The 19,394-nt window shown below is 34.0% G+C and overlaps 1 protein-coding gene across 1 annotated transcript in view; it reads left to right on the top strand.

The window, feature by feature from the left end:
- The window catches only part of ADAMTS20 (ADAM metallopeptidase with thrombospondin type 1 motif 20), a 150,296-nt gene that overhangs the window by 119,374 nt on the left and 11,528 nt on the right, over positions 1-19,394 (top strand). Inside the window, exons 30-37 of the mRNA XM_006916882.3 lie at positions 5,238-5,411; positions 5,489-5,659; positions 6,962-7,162; positions 7,875-8,004; positions 8,218-8,309; positions 8,397-8,491; positions 9,007-9,140; positions 12,524-12,615. Of these exons, the coding sequence (XP_006916944.1) occupies positions 5,238-5,411; positions 5,489-5,659; positions 6,962-7,162; positions 7,875-8,004; positions 8,218-8,309; positions 8,397-8,491; positions 9,007-9,140; positions 12,524-12,615 (1,089 nt within the window). The remainder of the gene's footprint in view (positions 1-5,237; positions 5,412-5,488; positions 5,660-6,961; positions 7,163-7,874; positions 8,005-8,217; positions 8,310-8,396; positions 8,492-9,006; positions 9,141-12,523; positions 12,616-19,394) is intronic.

Here is a 19,394-nt window from a genome sequence, read left to right on the forward strand (position 1 = left end):
TTGCTTCTTGGCCACCAGCATTCTTGTTGATCCCCAGGATTCTTTCATTGCTCTGCAGCTGCTGCAGCTGCTGTGGTTGGTATTCATGAGGGACGCTTTCTGACTCTTGACCTCCAGCCTCACAACAGTGAATCAATCATCAGTGCTAACAAATTGACCTTGGCTTACCCCCAAGTATGAAATTATATAAGATTCACTAAAGGAACATATTTCAGGGGTTTCTAAGATACAGACATGAATATTCAAAGACTGTTAAAAAATACAGATGCTTTTGAACAAAGTCTGCTTTCTTCTCTTCGAATCAGTTTTCCTTGTCATAGAAATTAGCTTCATATGCCCACACAGTCCCCAAATCTCTGCCAGAAACAAATGACCACTTGTGAAGTTGTTGGCTTTTGATTTATTCTATAAAAAGTACCCACATGAAGTTAACAATTGCAGGCTGTCCTTGCACTACATATAATAATATATTCAACAGAAGCGTAATTTCAGAGGTAGTTACGAGATAATCACTGGTTGCTACTTTGTTCTGACTGCATAAATTGTAACATTGCTTTAATATAATCATGCATTGTAAAATAATTTTATTACTATTTTACATTATACCTCATATAGAAAGATTCATTTGGCAAATCATGTCCATAGAGGTGCTCAAGTGAGTTTTGAAGTAGCACTTTTCATTTGATATTTTATATCATATTTTTTTCCTAATTAAAGAATTTAGTAATGCATTTCAATGACTGCTGCTAAACAGAAACAAACTGCTATACAGGGCCATTTGTCCTCCTGGTCCAGATGTATACCTTTAGAGGCAAATTAAATATACTAGAAATCATTTAAGAAGGAAAAAAGCATCCCTTTTTTTCTGGAAACAAAAAGGGTTTTATCCATTTTATTTTACCTATTTGGAAATGCCAGCTTCACTTATAAATTCAAGTTTTTAAGGCTAAAAGAGTGCTAGATTCTCCATTGTCTCATGCCTCATCTACTTAGTTCAGTGTGCATCCAAGTGTAGTCTTCATGTAAAAACAAACAAACAAACAAAAAAACCAGAATTCTCACCTCGCCTTGATCATGGCAAACCTGTTGGACATCTTAGATGCCTAAAGAATGTCACTGAATACCTAAAGAACACTCTACTGAATCTAGAACCACATGACATCAGCCATTTGTCTAGTTTCCTTTCTCTGGGACCCATCATTTTCTTTCTAGTATTTTAAGATCAGAGCTGTAACCAAAAGAGATATAAGTTCTAGAATCTCACAAATCTGGTCCCCCTTTCCCAAGGCACCTAATTTGATTTTTTTTTTAAAGTGAAACTATATGCTAAATGCTAGCATGTTTAAGTGATTTTATATTTCTGTAATTCCATATTTTCTGTATTTCCAAAATATATAAACATAAATCTATATTTCTATATTTTCAAAATTGTCTGATGTGTACATACATATTTATCCTTTATAACCTAAAAAGAAAGTAAATCTTAATTAAGTCCCAATAGCCCCTGACCAAAAACCCAGGTTAGGTGATATTTCTACCAGTGCAGGTAAGCAGAAGCCCAAAGACAAAGGAGGATGTATTTTTGCTCTGTGGCTGCTGGGTAGACTATGCTTCTCAATATTTTCTAGCTAGTGCCAGCAATTCTGGTTTTGCATTTCTATGTTGCCTGTTAACTCTCTTTATCTTTCTTGATGTTTAAGATGGTTTTTCTTTGAGTGGGCTGAGATAACTAACACTTTTTACTTTGAGACATATGTCAAAAACTTTCAAGACAGAAGTACTTGTAACACTGTGAGAGAAGTGAAAAAAAAAATAGGAACAGGAAAGAAGCAGCAAGGGACAGTCACTTCCTGACCCTGTGTGACAGACTTTTGTATTCCTCACAACAGTATGTACATTCATTCTGCAGATGAGGAAACTATCGCTTAGAGGTTAAATTATAGCTTGTGCAGGTCACAAGCCAGGAAGTGGTGGGGGCAAGCATTTACACACAGGCCTATTTGAGTTTTCCCTACTGTAGTTACCATCATAATTATTTCATTATTACCATTGTACATTAGTTCATCCTTTATTTCCTTAGCAACCTAATGCCCCTCTTACAAGGCCACCTAAAGTCAATTGCAGACTGTCATTGCACTGTAGTAATTCATTCAGCACAAATGTAATTTTTTGCAGGCTTATTTATGTTTTAAAAAGTCTGTTGCATAAATATAAGATATATAGGAGTTACAGGTCATGAGAAAATAACTGAGGGTTTAGTTGATTACATTTTAATTATGATGTAGTTGCTTAAATCAGTAGCAATGTATTAAGCTACATTGATAGCGAAATAGTGTTCAAATCTTTGGCACTGACAGATCCTGGTTAGATTCTTGGAGCAGTACCTATTCTGGGACCCACACCATAACAAAAGTATTGACAAATTACCAGATCCCCAGAGAAGCACAAGCAAATGGTGACAACTATTCTGGACTTCTTCCCTGTATTGTTTCAAGTCGGAAAAGCCCTGATTATTTGTGGTGTAATCTCAAATTTATTGTCTGGAAACTGGAAGGTCACTGGTTTTAAGTTTGATTCAGCAGCTCCACAGTATAAAGGAGCTGGGCTGGCATTTCTGTTATTCTGCTGGTGGGCTCCTAATGGTCATAAAATAGCTGCCACAGTTCCAGGCCTCACCTTCATGCTTTCTCACATAAAAGTAAGTATTTGTTCTTCGTTGGTAAGAAGGACAGATTCTGGACAGTGGATTAAAGATCAAAGAAGAATATTTCAGCTCAACATAAGTATTCGCTACCATTAACGTTATCCAAAAATGGAATAACTGCTTTCAGTACATAGTGAACACATCCAGACTGAGGCCATAAAGGTATGGGTGGGACTGAGGGTCATTTACTCACTATTACTGTAAAAGGGGTTTCAGAATGGAAGAGAAATTAGGATTAGATATCTAGAGTCTTTTCTAACTCAAAACTCTCTACTATGAATACTGCTGCTACGTTATTGATTCACTTGAAATAAACCACAGTTATAAATAATTGACTATAATAACATCGATACCTTAATTCATTAATTAGACATGATACATAATGCATCAAGAGAGAAGTCATCAGTATTTGCATTTTAAATAATTGTTTATTAGCAGGGTGAGTTGGCTTTGATGAATCTATTTTTGCAATGCATGTTCTAACATTTATCTATGCTCTACAATAGCAAAATTGACTATAATACCTGTGGATTGGCTAGAATTCGTCTTCTCCACTTTTAGTGCCAAGTCTTTAAAGTGTCAGTCTTTGCAGTGTTATAGTATATTTAAGTATAAATAGGATATTTGGCTGATTTTCCTGTCTGAATTAAATTATGCAGTGTTGGTGCATTCCAATTAGTGTGATTATAGCCTCACATTGCCTTCGCATTACTTACCTGGATTTATAAAAATAAAGTTTGATATGCTTATTAATATGTAGTTGTATAAAGCTATTCAATAAGGGTGTGTATTTGGGGGTTAGAAGTGTACCTTAGAAAGTATTTTTAGTAAGTCACTTAAGAGTAGGTGATCATATCTTCACAGCTTTCATGACCATGGGAGGAATGGGCTGGGCAAAGGTAATAGGTTCTGCTTTGGAAATGTTAAATTTGAGGTAATCATGTAGGAAACACATGAAAATTCTGGTAAGTGCATGAAAAATTCTTGTAAATATATGAAAACATCAATGTATGACCAAGGCTAGAGAGAGCAGACTTAGAAATTATTGGTGCATAGAAGAAATTGCTCACAGAGAGCTCAGAGAGTATAAAGAGAAGCAAACAGAACTCTGAAATATGCTGACGTTTAAAGGCTGAACAGAAAAAATAGTTAAGAATTTCGAGAAAGTCCAATCTCAGAAGAGGAGCACTGGAAGCAAAGGACTTTCAATCACAGAATCCAGAATGGCTCTAGAGAAAGTGGTTAGTGGTGCTGAATGTGACTGTGAGATTAAGAAAATATTTGAAAAGTTTTTACTGAATTTGGCTGTTAGGGTTATTGATGACATAAGGCTAAGAAATACTTAATTCTCTGTTCAAATCTAAAATCACATCAGTTTACTCCTTTGTACTTTTATCTCTAAAAAACAAACAAAAAAAAATTTGTTTTCTTCCAAGCAGTTCATTTTGTTCTCTTTCGGGGAAGGGGCCTACAATAGTAGTTACCCATGGTCTCAGTGGGTTTTCCTAAATGCATGCTATGCTCAAAGGAGCAATAATCTATTACAGTTTATTGAATTATAGAAAATTGTGTTGTCTGACAGAACTTCTTGCTAAACTGTGTTTTGTGAATTATTTCTTCTAGGAATTTATTTTTTAGATTTAAAGGCAGGAAGTTGTTCAAATGTAGTTTATATTTCTGAACTTATCCCTGGAAAATGTTTGCAGGAGCCTTATTTTGTAGGCTAAACATTTTCACAACAGGTTCAGATAAGCTAAATTACATACAGATATTTTAGTCTGTTTAATATTGTTCCCTGCACAAAGCACACGTTGTGTTGTTATTGTCTGAGTTATTGTAAAGGAGCTGTGTGCATGTGTGTGTGTGTGTGTGTGTGTGCATGTGTGTAAAGACATTCAATGAGTTGGTACAATTCAACTGAGTAAGCATAAAACAAAAGTCAATATAAGCTATGAAGATATGCATGATGTTCTTCATGGGTTAAAAAAAATAAAAATTATCTTTTAAGTCAGTTGCTGCTTATACACACAAGACAGAAAACTAAATTTTAAAGTGCCATTAGAGTAAAAATGCTGCAAAGGTCTGAGGATTTCAAATTGACCAGATGAACAAAAACACAATCTTGGAAATTATTGTTTCTTTGAGAGGGATTATATGTACAGTGTAAAGATTTAAGTGATATTTAAGAACAAAGTAGAATAGTTTTGTGTGGTAAGTATTAGAGGTATTTAGTACATTTCAGTCAGAAGAGTTTCTAGTGAGGATGGAGTATCTGGTATAACACGCCATAAAACCTGCCGTAGCTTCCATAAGGCTTGAATAGGTATTGCAAAATAAAATCTATTTGTATAGACGCTTCACACCAGACAATCTTGAAAATACTTATTGTATATTTTCTATCTAATGCATGCTATCATACCAAGCTATGTTTAAAAGAAACAAAATATGTCAAAGCACTGTTTTGCTATTTTTATGTAGTTTGATATTTGGTAGCTAATTATTTAAATCATTTGGGCTTTTTTTTTTTTTGTAGTGCTCTGTGACTTGTGGTTCTGGTGTTCAGCAAAGGGATGTGTACTGTAGACTGAGAGGTGTCGGTCGGGTGACTGAAGAATTGTGTGATCAGTCCACCCGGCCTTACTTTCAGAGGCAATGCTGGCGTCAGGACTGCACACAGTACCAGTGGGTGGCAGGAGAGTGGCTGGAGGTGAGTATTAGCAGGTAAACTTTCAAAGACACTGCATAAAGGCCCATGTGTTACTCATTTCATCATTGCATTTCTAGTGTTCAGCATCATGTAAGAAAAAAGAGACACATCGGCAAGTGAAGTGCGTTGATGCACAAAACATTCAAATGAATGAAAGTTTCTGTGATCCTTCAACCAGACCTCTTTCAATCAAGAAGTGCAGGAACCCTCCATGCAAGTTCATTGTGGTGACAGGAGACTCATCTCAGGTAAGGAAAAAATAGGAAGTTGATCATTTTTGCTCCTGAAAACAACAGCTGAGTCTAAAATTTGACACAGTTGAAACCAGGTCTAAATTTGAATAAGGGGCAGATGATGGTATGCATATCAATCTAAAGAGAAAACCACAGACAGTTGAATGGTGGAAATAGATTAATAACAACATGTAAAACTTGAATGCAGTTTTGAAATGTTAATTGGTGCCAACTGCGAGATCAACTACTAGGAACAGTTTGGCAAACTGGCTCTGCAGAATGGCTTGCTTTTTAAAAACAACTTTATTGAGATGTAATTGACAAATAATAAGCTGCACATATTTAAAGTGTACAGTTTGATAAGTTTTGATGTATGGATATACCCATAAAGCTGTTACCATATTCACAATAAAGAGCAATTCCTCCCAGCTCTCTCCCAATTCTTCCCCTCTCCCTTCTTCACCCTTCAGGTAACCTAACCTATTTTTTATTTTAGTGATATGTCACTATAGTAGTTTGCATTTTCTTGAGTTTTATATCAATGGAATCCTACAGTATGTACTATTTTTTGACTGATGTCTCATAAATATTTTGAGATTCAGTTAGGTTATAGTATTATCAATAACTTATTTTAAGTCCACTAATCTATGATGTCTGATTTGCCATTTTCCCCATCAAGGCTATTTTTCATCTCAGATGGTGTAATCATCTTTAGATGTTTGATTTCAGCTTTTTAAAAATACCTTTCATGTCTCTACATAACTTTTTGAACAGAGTTATTAAGAATGTTTTAATGTCCTTCTTTGCTAATTCTAACATCTATATGTGTGCATTGACAACGTAGGGAATTTTCACAAGTTTATGTAACCATTGCCATGGTCTAATACTAAGACATTTTATCACCCAGAAAGAAATTTTATATCCATTAGTAGTCACTCCTCATCTCCTTCTTCCCCAAACCCCAAATAAACTCATGTCTAATTTCTGTCTCTATGGACATACCTATTCTGGACATTTCATATAAATGGAATCATATAATTTGTGGTCTTTTATATCTGGCTTTTTTCACTTAGTAGGTGCTACAGATAGTCAATCTAGCCAAATTTGGACCCTTTCCATCTATTGGTATAACTATGGGAAAGTTACCTAATGTCTCTGAACTTTTGTTTATTTACCTGTAAATGAGGCTAATAAATAGGGTTGCTGTGGGAATAATATTGCATAGTGTGTGTATATATTTGTATATATGTCCCTAGTGAATATTATGCCCTGGTCAAGTTTAAGGACATCTTCTCCTCCTTGTTATTATTTTTGCAGTGTGCAGGTAACTGTGGACTTAATTACCGACAAAGGATTACATATTGCATTGGGATCCAGTCTACTGAGAAATATAAACTCCATCAGCTTTGGCCTGTGGACTATCAAGAATGCCCTGTGCTGCCTTCCCCTCAGGTTTACAAGTGCAATTTGGAGAGCTGTTTGCATGCTGCCACTTGGAGAGTTGGAAAATGGAGCAAGGTCAGCATATAATTATGAATTTAAAACCTTCCGAATGAGACTTTCTAGGTGTGGAATGCCTAGTAATCTGCATATCTAACTAGATCTCAGAGTTGTTTCAATCCCCTATTGTCTTAAAAACTGCTTTATCAGTTATTTGTGTAAATATCTTTTTCTATGCTTGCTGTAACCTTCTTACAAGCAGAAACTATAATACTTATTTCTATTCCTCAGAGACCCTTGCACAGTGGCTTGCATTTTGAGTAGATGCTTGAAAATATTTGTTGGTGAAGTGAAGGAGTAAATAAATCTAATATATGAGAAAAAAGTTTTTTGTACTATATTCCATTTCCAGTTTAATTGATAGAAAGCAAGTAAATATTGCTTTGCAAACAGCATATAACAGTGAGAAAAACTCAGTAGTCTCAAACAACATTAATTAATTTTTATCAGGCATTTATAATATACTATTGATATAACTATACAAAATAAATGAAGGGACTAAGAAATCATAGAAATAGTAGCTGAGAAATAGTTGATTCAGGCTAATGCCTAAGGATCACTCCCATCTGTGATGGTCCAGCCTCTAGAGTATATTTGTATCTGCAGTAGTTCTAGCCACTATTGATTTTCAGTTTCTTCCAAAAGAACCTAGTCTGAGAGGAAGAGATATGGATTTACTGGCCTTATTATCCATTAAATACTTTAACTTCAAATTTTACTCTGTTAACAGTGCTCAGTGACATGTGGAGTTGGGATAATGGAGAGGAGAGTGGAATGCATGGCTGAAAATGATTGGTCCAGTGACTTATGTTTAAAGCGTTTAAAGCCAGATGCTCAAAAGAAATGTTATGTCAGTGATTGTAAGTAATATAGACTTCAAAAATCTACCCAGTACCTAAGTGACCCTAAGAAGTTTTAATTAAAATTTGAAAATAAATATTTGTAGTAGCCATATGCTCCACAAATTGAAATGTCTATTTTTACAGAGTATAATATTCGTATGATTGAGTTAAATTCATGCTGTGTTTGTAATTTGTTCATTGTTGATAAGTTGTATTTACTTGTCCTTGAAGGTAAAACATTTACCAGCTGCAAAGAAATCCAAGAGAAAAACATTACCAAGGATGGTGACTATTACCTTAACATTAAGGGAAGAATGATAAAGGTATTATGAGAACAGTTCCTATTTGATTTCAACATTGACCATTGGCTTTGGAAAAAGCATTTTTAAATGTTTGCATTTTTCTTTTAGATCTATTGTTCAGGGATGCATTTAGAGAACCCCAAGGAATATATATCATTGGTCAAAGGTGAAGAAGACAACTTTTCTGAAGTATATGGTTTTAGGTACGAGATGTGTTTTGGCTTACCAGTGCATTTTTATGGTTCTTCAAGAAAATCAGAAGTTCTGGCATTCAGAGTGATATCTGAATAGCTTGCAAGTGGGACAAGTAATTTAGAAGCAGGTTGACATATGAGCACCGAATTTAGATTTTGTCCAGGCCTGTTCAACAATAAAGACTTGAATGTTACCACGTACTCACAGAGAGAGAAAGAAGGATACTGTGGATGGGCAGCGGGACTACAGAGAAGGGGAGAATTTAAGACTTATGTGTATTTTCATAGAAATCATAGTAATTCCAATAACAAAAGCTAGAACTACAGATTATTTTTTCATAAACTGGTCTCAAATCTTCCATTGATAATTTCAGCTTAAACTCAGTGCTTTTTACTTTTTTTCTCATTTAACTGTGGACACTGCCATCCTGAAGAGTGTATCTTTTACCTTCTTACTTCCAAAGTTTACCGTTTATGGGCTAATAACTGTATCTAACAATAAAAATATTCTAATGTTGTTACAGACTACAAAATCCATATGAATGTCCTTTTAATGGAAGTAGGAGGCAAGACTGTGAATGTAAAAATGATTACCTGGCTGCTGGACACACTGTTTTCAGCAAAATAAGAATTGATCTCACTTCTATGCAAATTAAAAGTGAGTGCTGAATCTCTGTTTATAAAATGAAAAGCCTCTATCTGCTAAGGAAACTCTAACAATATGCTGGTATAATGTAATAGCTAGGGTATAGCAAATGGTCTAGCACTGTGCAATAGTTACTTAAGTTGCTAGCTATATACTTTCTCTGCAATGACATGGACCATGGGGACCCTTAATAAAAAATGTAGTGGTAATGACAGTGATAAGCTTTTGCCATAAATTGTAGTCTCAGTTGATCTTTTTAACTATTTAAAGCAGAATTGCATCACACTGTTGCAAGTGATGAAATTAAGACACACTTGTAAAAGTTAAGTGTTTTGTTACAGTTTGTAAGTGGCATTGTGGGGAGAGAAAGTCCCACCCACAGATCCCAGACTATGAACCTGCTGCCTATGTAGGAAGCAATTTATAATACAGTCGAATCAAAACATACTTATGAAACCTAATATGCACTAAGCAGCTTGTCATCCTGGAAGTTACATATCTACATGAAAAGGTAAAGAAGTTTATTTCAGAAGTAGAAACTCTAAATCCCAATTGACTCACCAGTGCTTAATGCAGTGCATAAACCATAAAAAGAAACAAAAATAGTTTGTTGAGACAATGAATGCATAAATACATAATCTCTAAATCAGTCATATGATAATGAAGTATTATTGTTAGTAATAATGGCTACCATTTACTGAGTACCCACCATTACTGTAGCAGGCAAGCATTATACTATTGTGGTTATGATTATGAACTCTGGCGTTAGACTGGGTGTAAATTCTCTGCATCCATTTACCACTTATGTGACTGTGGACATATCTCTTTAAGCCTAAATTACCTCACTACCTCATGTGCTACCATTTTGGTCTAAGTCCAAATCATTTTTTCACCATTTTATTATGCCTACTGACTAGTATTCCTATTTACTCTGGTAGCATTCAAGTTCCATTTCACCTTTCTACCTCCTCCTGACCTAGATTCTCTTCTCCACAGAGAAGCCAGAGTGATCTCATGAAAACACAATCATTCCATGTCTTATACATCATCTCATTTCATCTTTTTAATAACCTCAAATTCTGCTCATAAGTCTCCAAACATTTCCCATCTACTCTTAGTAAAATCAAGATTCCTGTCAATGGTCAACGAAACTCAACATGGCCTCCCATCTCCATTACCTCTCCCTCATTACGCCTTCCCTCTATACTCCCTGCCGTGCACACTCTGTTCCAGACACACTTGTCCCTTTGCTATTCCTTGACTACATCAAGCATGCCCCCACCTTAAGGCTTTTGCACTTTCTTTTCTATTTGCCTGGAACTATTTTTTCAGTTATGTGTAGGGTTTACTCCTTAATTTTTTTTGGATCTTTGCTTAAATTCACTTTCAGTGAGTCCATCCCAGACTATTCTCCACTCTTAAAGTTCCTTTCTCCCCATCCTTTTCCTGCTTTATTTCTTTTCTATAGCAATTACCTCTCCCAATATACTATTTATTTCTCTCTGGCAATACTCAGGTTCCATCATCCCCTGTTTCATCCACTGTTCTGTTCTTAACAGTATTTAGAATAATGCTCAATACACAATAGGTTCTAAATAAGTATTTGTTGAATAAAAATCTTCAACTTTCCTTAAGAAGCTGTCTTGAGTAAATCTTGAAGCTAAATTTGAATTAAAGTGGGGAAATGGAATTTCAGGAGCTGGGGACAGTATGAACAAAAAGCATGAAAAAGTGAAGCATTTTAGTTCCATCAGAGAATAAAACGTTCAGTTCTGTCTAAGCATTAATCAAATGGAGATTGGGTGAAGGCAGCTTGTTAGAGAAGTTCTCAGGAAGCAGATCATGAAGTACAATGTATATTAAACTACACAATTGAACTTATAAGTCATGGGAACTATTAACAGCAAAAATATAGATAGGAGAGGAAACAGATTCAGAAGGAAAACAAATCATATCTGTGAAGATAATTGGGAAGCTAATGTAATAATTCAGATAGAAAGTGATGAAGGCCTAAATTAAGGACATGGTTCAGAACAGAGGGCCTTTGAGAAATATAGCCACAGGATTTTCTGACAAGGAATATAAGGACTAGTGACATGAAATATTGAGATAGATTTCCAAAGTGGACAAGTATATGGTGATATAGTCCAGTGAAATGAGAAATACAGCAAGGTGAGTAAGTTTAGAGAAAAAGATAATGCATTTAGCTTTGGATATGTTAAGTAACGGCTATCTGTGGGTCACTCAGGAAATGATGGAAGAGATACTAGCAAAAGATGATTTGAAAATTGTTTGCTCTGCCCCAGCCTAACCCATAAGTGCTATGCATAAGCAGTGGTGTGTGGATAACATCCAGCCCTTAACAACCTAGAAAAAGTCTTATTTACAGTATTCGCCAACTTCCATGATGTATATATTCCCATCACGGCCAATTTTAAGCTACCAACGCGAGGTACACAGAGTTGGGAAGAGACCCATACAATTAGTTTTCATGATTTGGTACAAGCTGACTCTGGCACACCATGAAAGGCCTTCTTGTTTTTGAAACTGCCCTTAGAGAGATGATAAACATTTCTAGAAAAGCTACCTTGTGGGATTGCCTCTAAGGGACTGGCGTTGTCATGGTAGCATGCGGTGATCTTGAAGTCCTTTTGAAAAGTGAGGAGATTTGAAAAACATTAGTGGAGGTGAGTGCCAGTAACTGAATGACCATTGGTTGAGATATTATGTGATTCAGGCATGAAGAAGTGATTAGACAAGCTGATTTTAGGGTTCTTTCCACCTGTTTTTGATCCAAATGACTCTATTTTCAATACTTCATATAGACTCCCCAGCATTATTGCCAATCAGGAAATTTTGTTAACATTAGCAAAAGTAAGATCGATAAGAATAAAATAATATAATGCAATAATAAAGAAAATAGTATATTTTTTAACTGGGAGTTTTGGAATTGTTTAAATGAATATCTCTCTCTCTCTGTGTGTGTGTGTGTGTGTGTGTGTGTGTGTGTATTCTATAAGCACTCACATGTTGCTTTATCATAATTTACCTTTAATGTTTTCTATAATTTTGCTCCTGACCCCACTTTATCTATTTTAGATATTCACTATGATATAAAATATAATAAAGTACTTATTTAGTTTTTAAAACTTGTGGCTTAGTTACAGATTTGCGTGCCATTATTAGGGCAATTTATGAGATGAACATTTTTGTGTTAAAAAAATTATTGAGAGCCTGATCTATGTTATGTACTATAATTATGTAGCATTTCTGCTTTAAAAAATTTGAATCATGTAAATATATTTAAGAATATAATATGAAGACTGTGATTTGCAATGACGATCAGAAAACATAAAATGTCTCAATGCTAAAGAGTTTCATTTATTATCTTCTAGCTACAGACCTTCTTTTTGCTAAGACAATATTTGGAAAAGCAGTTCCATTTGCCACAGCTGGAGATTGCTATAGTGCTGCCAGATGCCCACAGGTATTTCATATTTCTTTGATTATTTTACTCTTATTATGAAAAATAGTCAAGACTGTTTTTCTTCATTTTCTTGACCAGAATACTACAAGAAACATAATAGAAAATGCAAACTTTCTATATGAACTTTATTTCAAAGGTTACAGATAAACTTCGGAGGAAATGTATTTTTGCCAATATTGGGTTTGTTTGAAAGGTGTAACAAGAATTTTAATTTGTTCAGAGATCCTATTTGCCCTTCCATGATGCTTTACTATTTTTAGTTTTTGCACTTGGTCTATGAAAATGAATGGATATATATTATAAGGAATAGATCACAAGCATGTGACTTTCTACACTGCTGCTAACATCAGTTATATTAATGAGCTGGGTCTGTAATTTTTCCAGAATAACTTTGTTATCTGTGAAATAGTACATTTCTATGTCTTTATTCTTGTTTTAGTCCTTTGTTTCCAGAGTTCTCTTCACACACCCTTTATATTATCTGTGATTACCAGAAAAAGTGTGCTTCCTAGAATAAATGTAACCCATTTTAAAAAAGGGATTTTCTAAGTCCATGTGAACAGCATTTTTATGATTAGTTGGAGAGATGTAAGTTAGATGAAGATAGCATTGCTAGGTAGATTCTTAAATAACTGAAAAACCATGCACAAGAGGTAGGAATTATATTATTGATATCATTTTGAAGAAAAGTAGCTAAATGGTTTGCCATAGCCTTCTGTTTTCAGAATTTCCCATTCATAATTTTCATCATATGACCCAGAAGGTGTTTATGTTAGAAAGAAGGGCACTTTCTATATTAGAAAAGGAGACTTAAAGAAAATGAAATGATTCTAGAACTATGGGCTGAAAAAATAAGGAAAATTTATTGGAACAAATATATTAATCTTAGGTCCAGAAATATAAATAGAACCCGACCATGTAACATGAAAGAGACTTAGGTGTTTTGTTTAAGAACCATGAGTTCATTCTGACTCATGTAAAACACGATATAATTTTTAAACTTAAATAATCATAAGGTACCAAACACAAAGTAAGCCTAAAAGATTTATTTGTACTTGACACTGGAATATTACATTTATTTTTAAATTTCTGTTGGGAAAAATAAAATTTTAATTTATCTAGGAGTAGGAGGTGACATCCAGCACAATAAAAGGAGAGTTTAAATCATGTCACATACAGGAAAATGAAGAAGGTGGCTAGAAAAGGAAGAGGAGGTTATGATAACTATCTTTAAATAATTAAAGAGCACCTTGAAAGAAAGTGAGGTCAGTGAGTGTTACTCCAGGAGGCATAAAAAGACAGCAGATTCCATCTCACAATAAAGAAGGTTTTTGACAGGGAGGGTTGTCCAGTGAAGAGACCTCCTGCCAAAACTTAGACCTAAATAAATCACTAAATTTTGCCTACATTTTTATAAATTGATATTGTATCCTATGGCCTTGCTGAACTCATTTATCATTTGTAATAGTTTTTTATTGGATTCCTTAGGATTTTCTATATATATGGTGATATTATCTACAAATGAAGATAGTTTTACTTCTTCCTTTGCAATCCAGATGCCTTTTATGTCTTTGTCTTGCTTCATTGCCCTAGCTAAAACTTCCGGTATAGTGTGGAATAGAAGTGATAAGAGTGGACATCCTTGTCTTGTTTCTGATTTTAGCATTTAGTCTTTCATCATTAAATTTGTTAGCTGAGAGTGTTTTGTTGATGTCTTTGATCAGGTAGAGGAAATGCCTTTTTATTTATAATTTAAGTGGTTTTATCATGAAAGGAGTGTTTGATTTGGTCAAATGCTTCTTCTGTATCTATTAAGATGATCCTTTGATTCTTGTCCGTTCCTGTAGTAATATGGTGTATCACACTGATTGTTTTTTATATTTTGAAGCAACTTTGTGTTCCTGGCAAAAAATCTCATGGTCACAGGGTACAATTCTTTTCATGTGTTGCTATATTTAGTTTGCTTTGTTGAGAATTTTTCATCTATGTTCATAAGAGATATTGATCTACCATTTTCTTTTCCTGTGATGTCCTTTTCTACTTTTGGTATCAGAGACATACTGGCCTCATAGAATGAACTGGAAAGTGTTTCTTCCTCTCCTACTTTTTTTGAAGAGATTGTGAAGAATAAATTCTTCTTTAAATGTTTGGTAGGGTCATAGCAAAGCCATCTAAGCCTGGGGTTTTCTTTTCTTTTTTATTATGGTAACATTGATTTAAAAAATCCAATAAGTTTCAAGTATACAATTAACAGTAAGTCATATATGTATTGCATTGTGTGTTCACCGCCCATTGTTAGATTTCTTTCTGTCCCCACATATTTGATCCCTTTTACCCCTCCCCCCTGGTAACCACTAGTCTATTGTCCATGTCCATGAGTCTGTTTGTCATGTTTGTTTGTTGCTTTTTGATTTATATCCCACATATGAGTGATATCATGTGGTTTTCAACTTTTTCTGTCTGGCTTATTTCGCTTAGCATGATTATCTCAAGATCCATCCATGTTGTAGCAAATGGCAGTATTTCATCTCTTTTTATAGTTGAATAATATTCCATTGTACATATGTACCACATCTACTTTATCCAGTCATCTACTGTAGCATGTCCATGTCCTGGCCACTGTGCATAATGCTCCAATGAACATTGGCGTACATATATCTTTTCGGATAAATGTTTTCAAGTCTTTGGGGTAAATACCCAGTAGAGGGAGTGCTGGATCCTATGGTAGATCAATTCTTAGTTTTCTGTGAAACCTCCATACTGTTTTCCATAGTAGTTGCACCAATTTGCAGTCCCACCAGCAGTGTATGAGGGTTCTTTTTTCTCTACATCCTCTCCAACACTTGTTGTTACTTGTCCTGTTGACAACAGCCATTCTAACAGGTGTTAGATGGTATCTCATCGTGCTTTTGATTTGCATCTCGCTAATAGCTAGTGGAGCTGAGCATCCTTTCATATGTTTGTTGGCCATTTGTATTGTCTTCTTGGGAGAAGTATCTGTTCAGGTCTTCTGACCATTTTTTAATTGTTTTTTTTTTTTTTCTTATTGACTTGTCTGAGTTCTTTATATATTTTGGATATTAGGCCCTTATGGGAGGCATTGCTTACAAATATATTTTCCCATTCAGATGGTTGTCTCTACCTTGTTGACAGTTCTTTTGCTGCACCCAAGCTTCTTAGGTTAATATAGTCCCATTAATTTGTTTTTTGAGCCTAGGATTTTCTTTGTAAAAGTTGTTTTAATTAGTAATTCAATTTCTTTATTTATCGTAGATCTATACAGACTTTTTAGTTCTCCTTGAGTCCCTTTTGGTAGTTTGTCTTAGGAATTTTTCCATTTTATGAAATTTATCTAATTAGTTGGCATGTAATTGTTCATATTATTTCATTTATGATCTTTTATATTCTTATAATATTGAGTCATGTTCTCTCACTCCTTAGTAATTTGAGTCTCCTCTTTTTTCTTGATTTGTCAATTTTGTTGTTCTTTTAAAAAAACCAACTTTTGGTTTCGTTGAATTTATTTTCTATTCTTTATTTCTATTTTCTCTTCATCGTTTCCATGCTCTCATTTCTTTCCTTCTGGTTGCTTTAGATTTAATTTCCTCTTCTTCTCTCAGTGTCTTTAGGTGAAATGTTAGGTTGTCGATAATGAGATCGTTTTTCTCTTTTAATATAGGCATTTACAGCTACATATTTCCCTTGAAGCACTACTTTTGCTGCCTTCCTGAAGTTTTGATATGTTCCGCATTTATTTTCATTCATCTTATGTTTTTTTTTTTTGACCCATTGGTCATTTGAGAGTGTGATGTTTAATTCATATTTTGTGAATTTCCCCTATTTCCTTCTGTTATTGATTTTTACTTACATTCCACAGTGGTTGGAACACACTTTGTATTATTTAATCCTTTTAGATCTATTGAGGCTTGTTTTATGGCATAGCATATGGTTATCCTGGACAATGTTCAGTATGTGCTTAGAAAGAATGTATATTCTGTTGTTGGGTGAAGTCTGTCAGGACTAGTTGTTTTAAAGCATTATTTAACTCTTCTATTTCCTTGTGGATCTTCTTCCTAGTTCTATATACTGGAACTTTGCAACTATTATTTTTGAATTGTCTGTTTCTCACTTTGACCTTATAGTTTCATTTACATTGTATTTGATTCATTTATTTTGGGATTTTGTTGTACATGATTACGTGTTTACAATTGTCATTTCCTGATGTTTTCTCTTTTATCATTATTAAATCGAAAATTTATCTTAGAATGGCCACTCAGCTTGCTTATAGTACATGGTTTATATGTTTTCATCTCATTTACTTTTAACACATTTATATCTTTGGATAAGACTTGTTTATATCTTTGTCTCCTACAGTAAGAACTTTGTTGGATCTCTGCCTTTTGATTGCATTGTTTAATGTCATTATTGATATGTCTGAATTTATATTTGCCATTTTATTTTTCATTTTCTATATTCCTTTTGTTTTTGTTTCTCTATTTCTTCTTAACCACTTTCTTTTTTATTCAGTGAATGTTTTCTAGTGCAACATTTTAATTTCCTTAATAATTTTAATTTTAATTTTCCGAATTGCTTTGTTAATGGTTGCTCGAGGGCTTACAATATACATCTGAACTTACCAGAATCTACTTCAGATTTATCTTACTTAATTTCAGTGAAATATAGAAACATTAGTCCTATACATGCTCTATTTCCTCTTCTCTTTTTTTGGTGTTAAATTTGTTAAACATGTACTATTTACATATGTAACAAACCCACAATACATTTTTATAATATTACTTTATATATAATTTTATGTCTTTTAGTCAATGTGAGAGAAGAAATGAGAGAAATGATATATCCATAGTTTTTAATTTTTCAAATATGCTTTTTTTTTTTTACAATTTATTTATTATTATGGTGACATTGGTTAATGAAATCCAGTAAATTTCAGGTGTATAATTCAACAGAAAGGCATGTATATATTTCATTGTGTGTTCACTGTCCACAGTTAGATTTCTTTCTCTCACCACGTATTTGACTCTTTTACCCCACCTTCTTCCCTTTTCCCCCTCATTTCCTCCCCTCTACAATAGACCACTAGTCTATTGTTCATGTCCATGAGTCTCTGTTTGTCCTGTTCGTTTGTTGTTTTTAGGTTTATATCCTACATATAAGTGATATCATGTGGTTTTCAACTTTTTCTGTCTGATTTCACTTAGCATGATTATTTCAAGGTCCATCCATATTGTCTCAAACCATAGTTTTTTAATGAACGTTTTTACTTATCATTTCTGGTTCTCTTCATTTTTTCTGTGTATTTGGTATCAGCTGGTGTCATTTTCTTACTCTAAACAGCTTTGTTTCTACCTGCTTTATTTGTGCTAATATGATCAAATATATTACATTTTTATATATTACAGGTCAATAATATATGTATATATATACACACACACACACACACACACACACACATGCATATATATTGGTTTATATAATTGCTTTTTAAATCAGTTAAGAGAAGAAAAGAAATATGCAATTATAGCATCTTTTATAATTACCTTTACCAGTACTCTTTGGTTGTTTTGTGTTGGTTTGTATTAATGTGTCATGTCACTTGATTACAGTCTGAAAAACTTCCTTTAGTATGTCTTTTAAGACAGGCCTGCTTGTAACAAAACTTCTGTTTTGTTTATCTAGGAATGTCTTTATTTTGCCTTCTTTCCTGAAAGATTGATTTTCTTGTTACAAAATTCTTGATTTATAGTTCTCACTTTTTAGCACTTTAAATATGTCATCCCACTGTCCTCTGGCTTCTAAATAAACAATAGAAGTTAGCTATTTATCTTATTGGGATCCCCCTGAATGTGATCACCTTTCTCTTGAGGCTTTCAGATTTTCTTTCTTTCTACATCTTTACTGTGATATATTTGGATGTCGATCTCTTTGTGTTTACCCACATTGGAGTCTTGACCTTCTTGAATGTGTAGATTAATGCATTCACAAAATTCAGAAAGTTTTCAGCCATTTTTTCTTCAAATATATTCTGTCTTCCTTTCTCCTTCCTCTCAGTACTCTCATTATGCATACATTGGTGCACTTAATAGTGTCCCTTTGTTTCTCTGAGTCTGTTAATTTTTCTTCATTCTTTTTTCTCTCTGTTCAGAGTGTATCATCACTATTGATGTATTTTCATATTTGCTGATTCTTCTGCTAACTCCAATCTACTGTTTGAGTCCCTCTAGTGAATTTTTTATTTTGGTTATGCTACTTTTAAACACCAGAATTGTCCTTTGACTTCTCGTAAATATATTTCTATCTCTTCACTGATATTCTTTATTGGATGAGACACTATCATACCTTCCTTTACTTTTTTCTTTACTTCTTTGAATATATTTATAGTAGCTGTTTTGAAGTATTTTTTTGCTCAGTCTGGCATCCAGAACTTCTCAAAGGTAGTTTCTGTTGCCTTTTACTCCCTGTGTATGAGTCATCCTTTCCAGTTTTTTTTTTTTTTGCATGTCTTATAATTTTTTGTTGAAAACTGGACATTTTAGATAATGTATTTTAGCAACTATGGATACCAAATCTCCCTTCTCCTCTAGAACTTGTTTGCTTGCTTACTTGTTTAGTTCCTTGAATGGATTATTTCACTGATATCTACTCCCCTTGTAGTGTGCAGTTTTTGATGTCACTTCCCTGGGGGTACAGCCTCGGACATGTACACAGTCACCATGATTCTCCTGAATGACATTTTTATTTAGCTGGGCTTTCTGATTTTC

This window comes from Pteropus alecto, unplaced genomic scaffold, assembly GCF_000325575.1.
Source record: "Pteropus alecto unplaced genomic scaffold, ASM32557v1 scaffold196, whole genome shotgun sequence".
Taxonomy (NCBI): domain Eukaryota; kingdom Metazoa; phylum Chordata; class Mammalia; order Chiroptera; family Pteropodidae; genus Pteropus; species Pteropus alecto.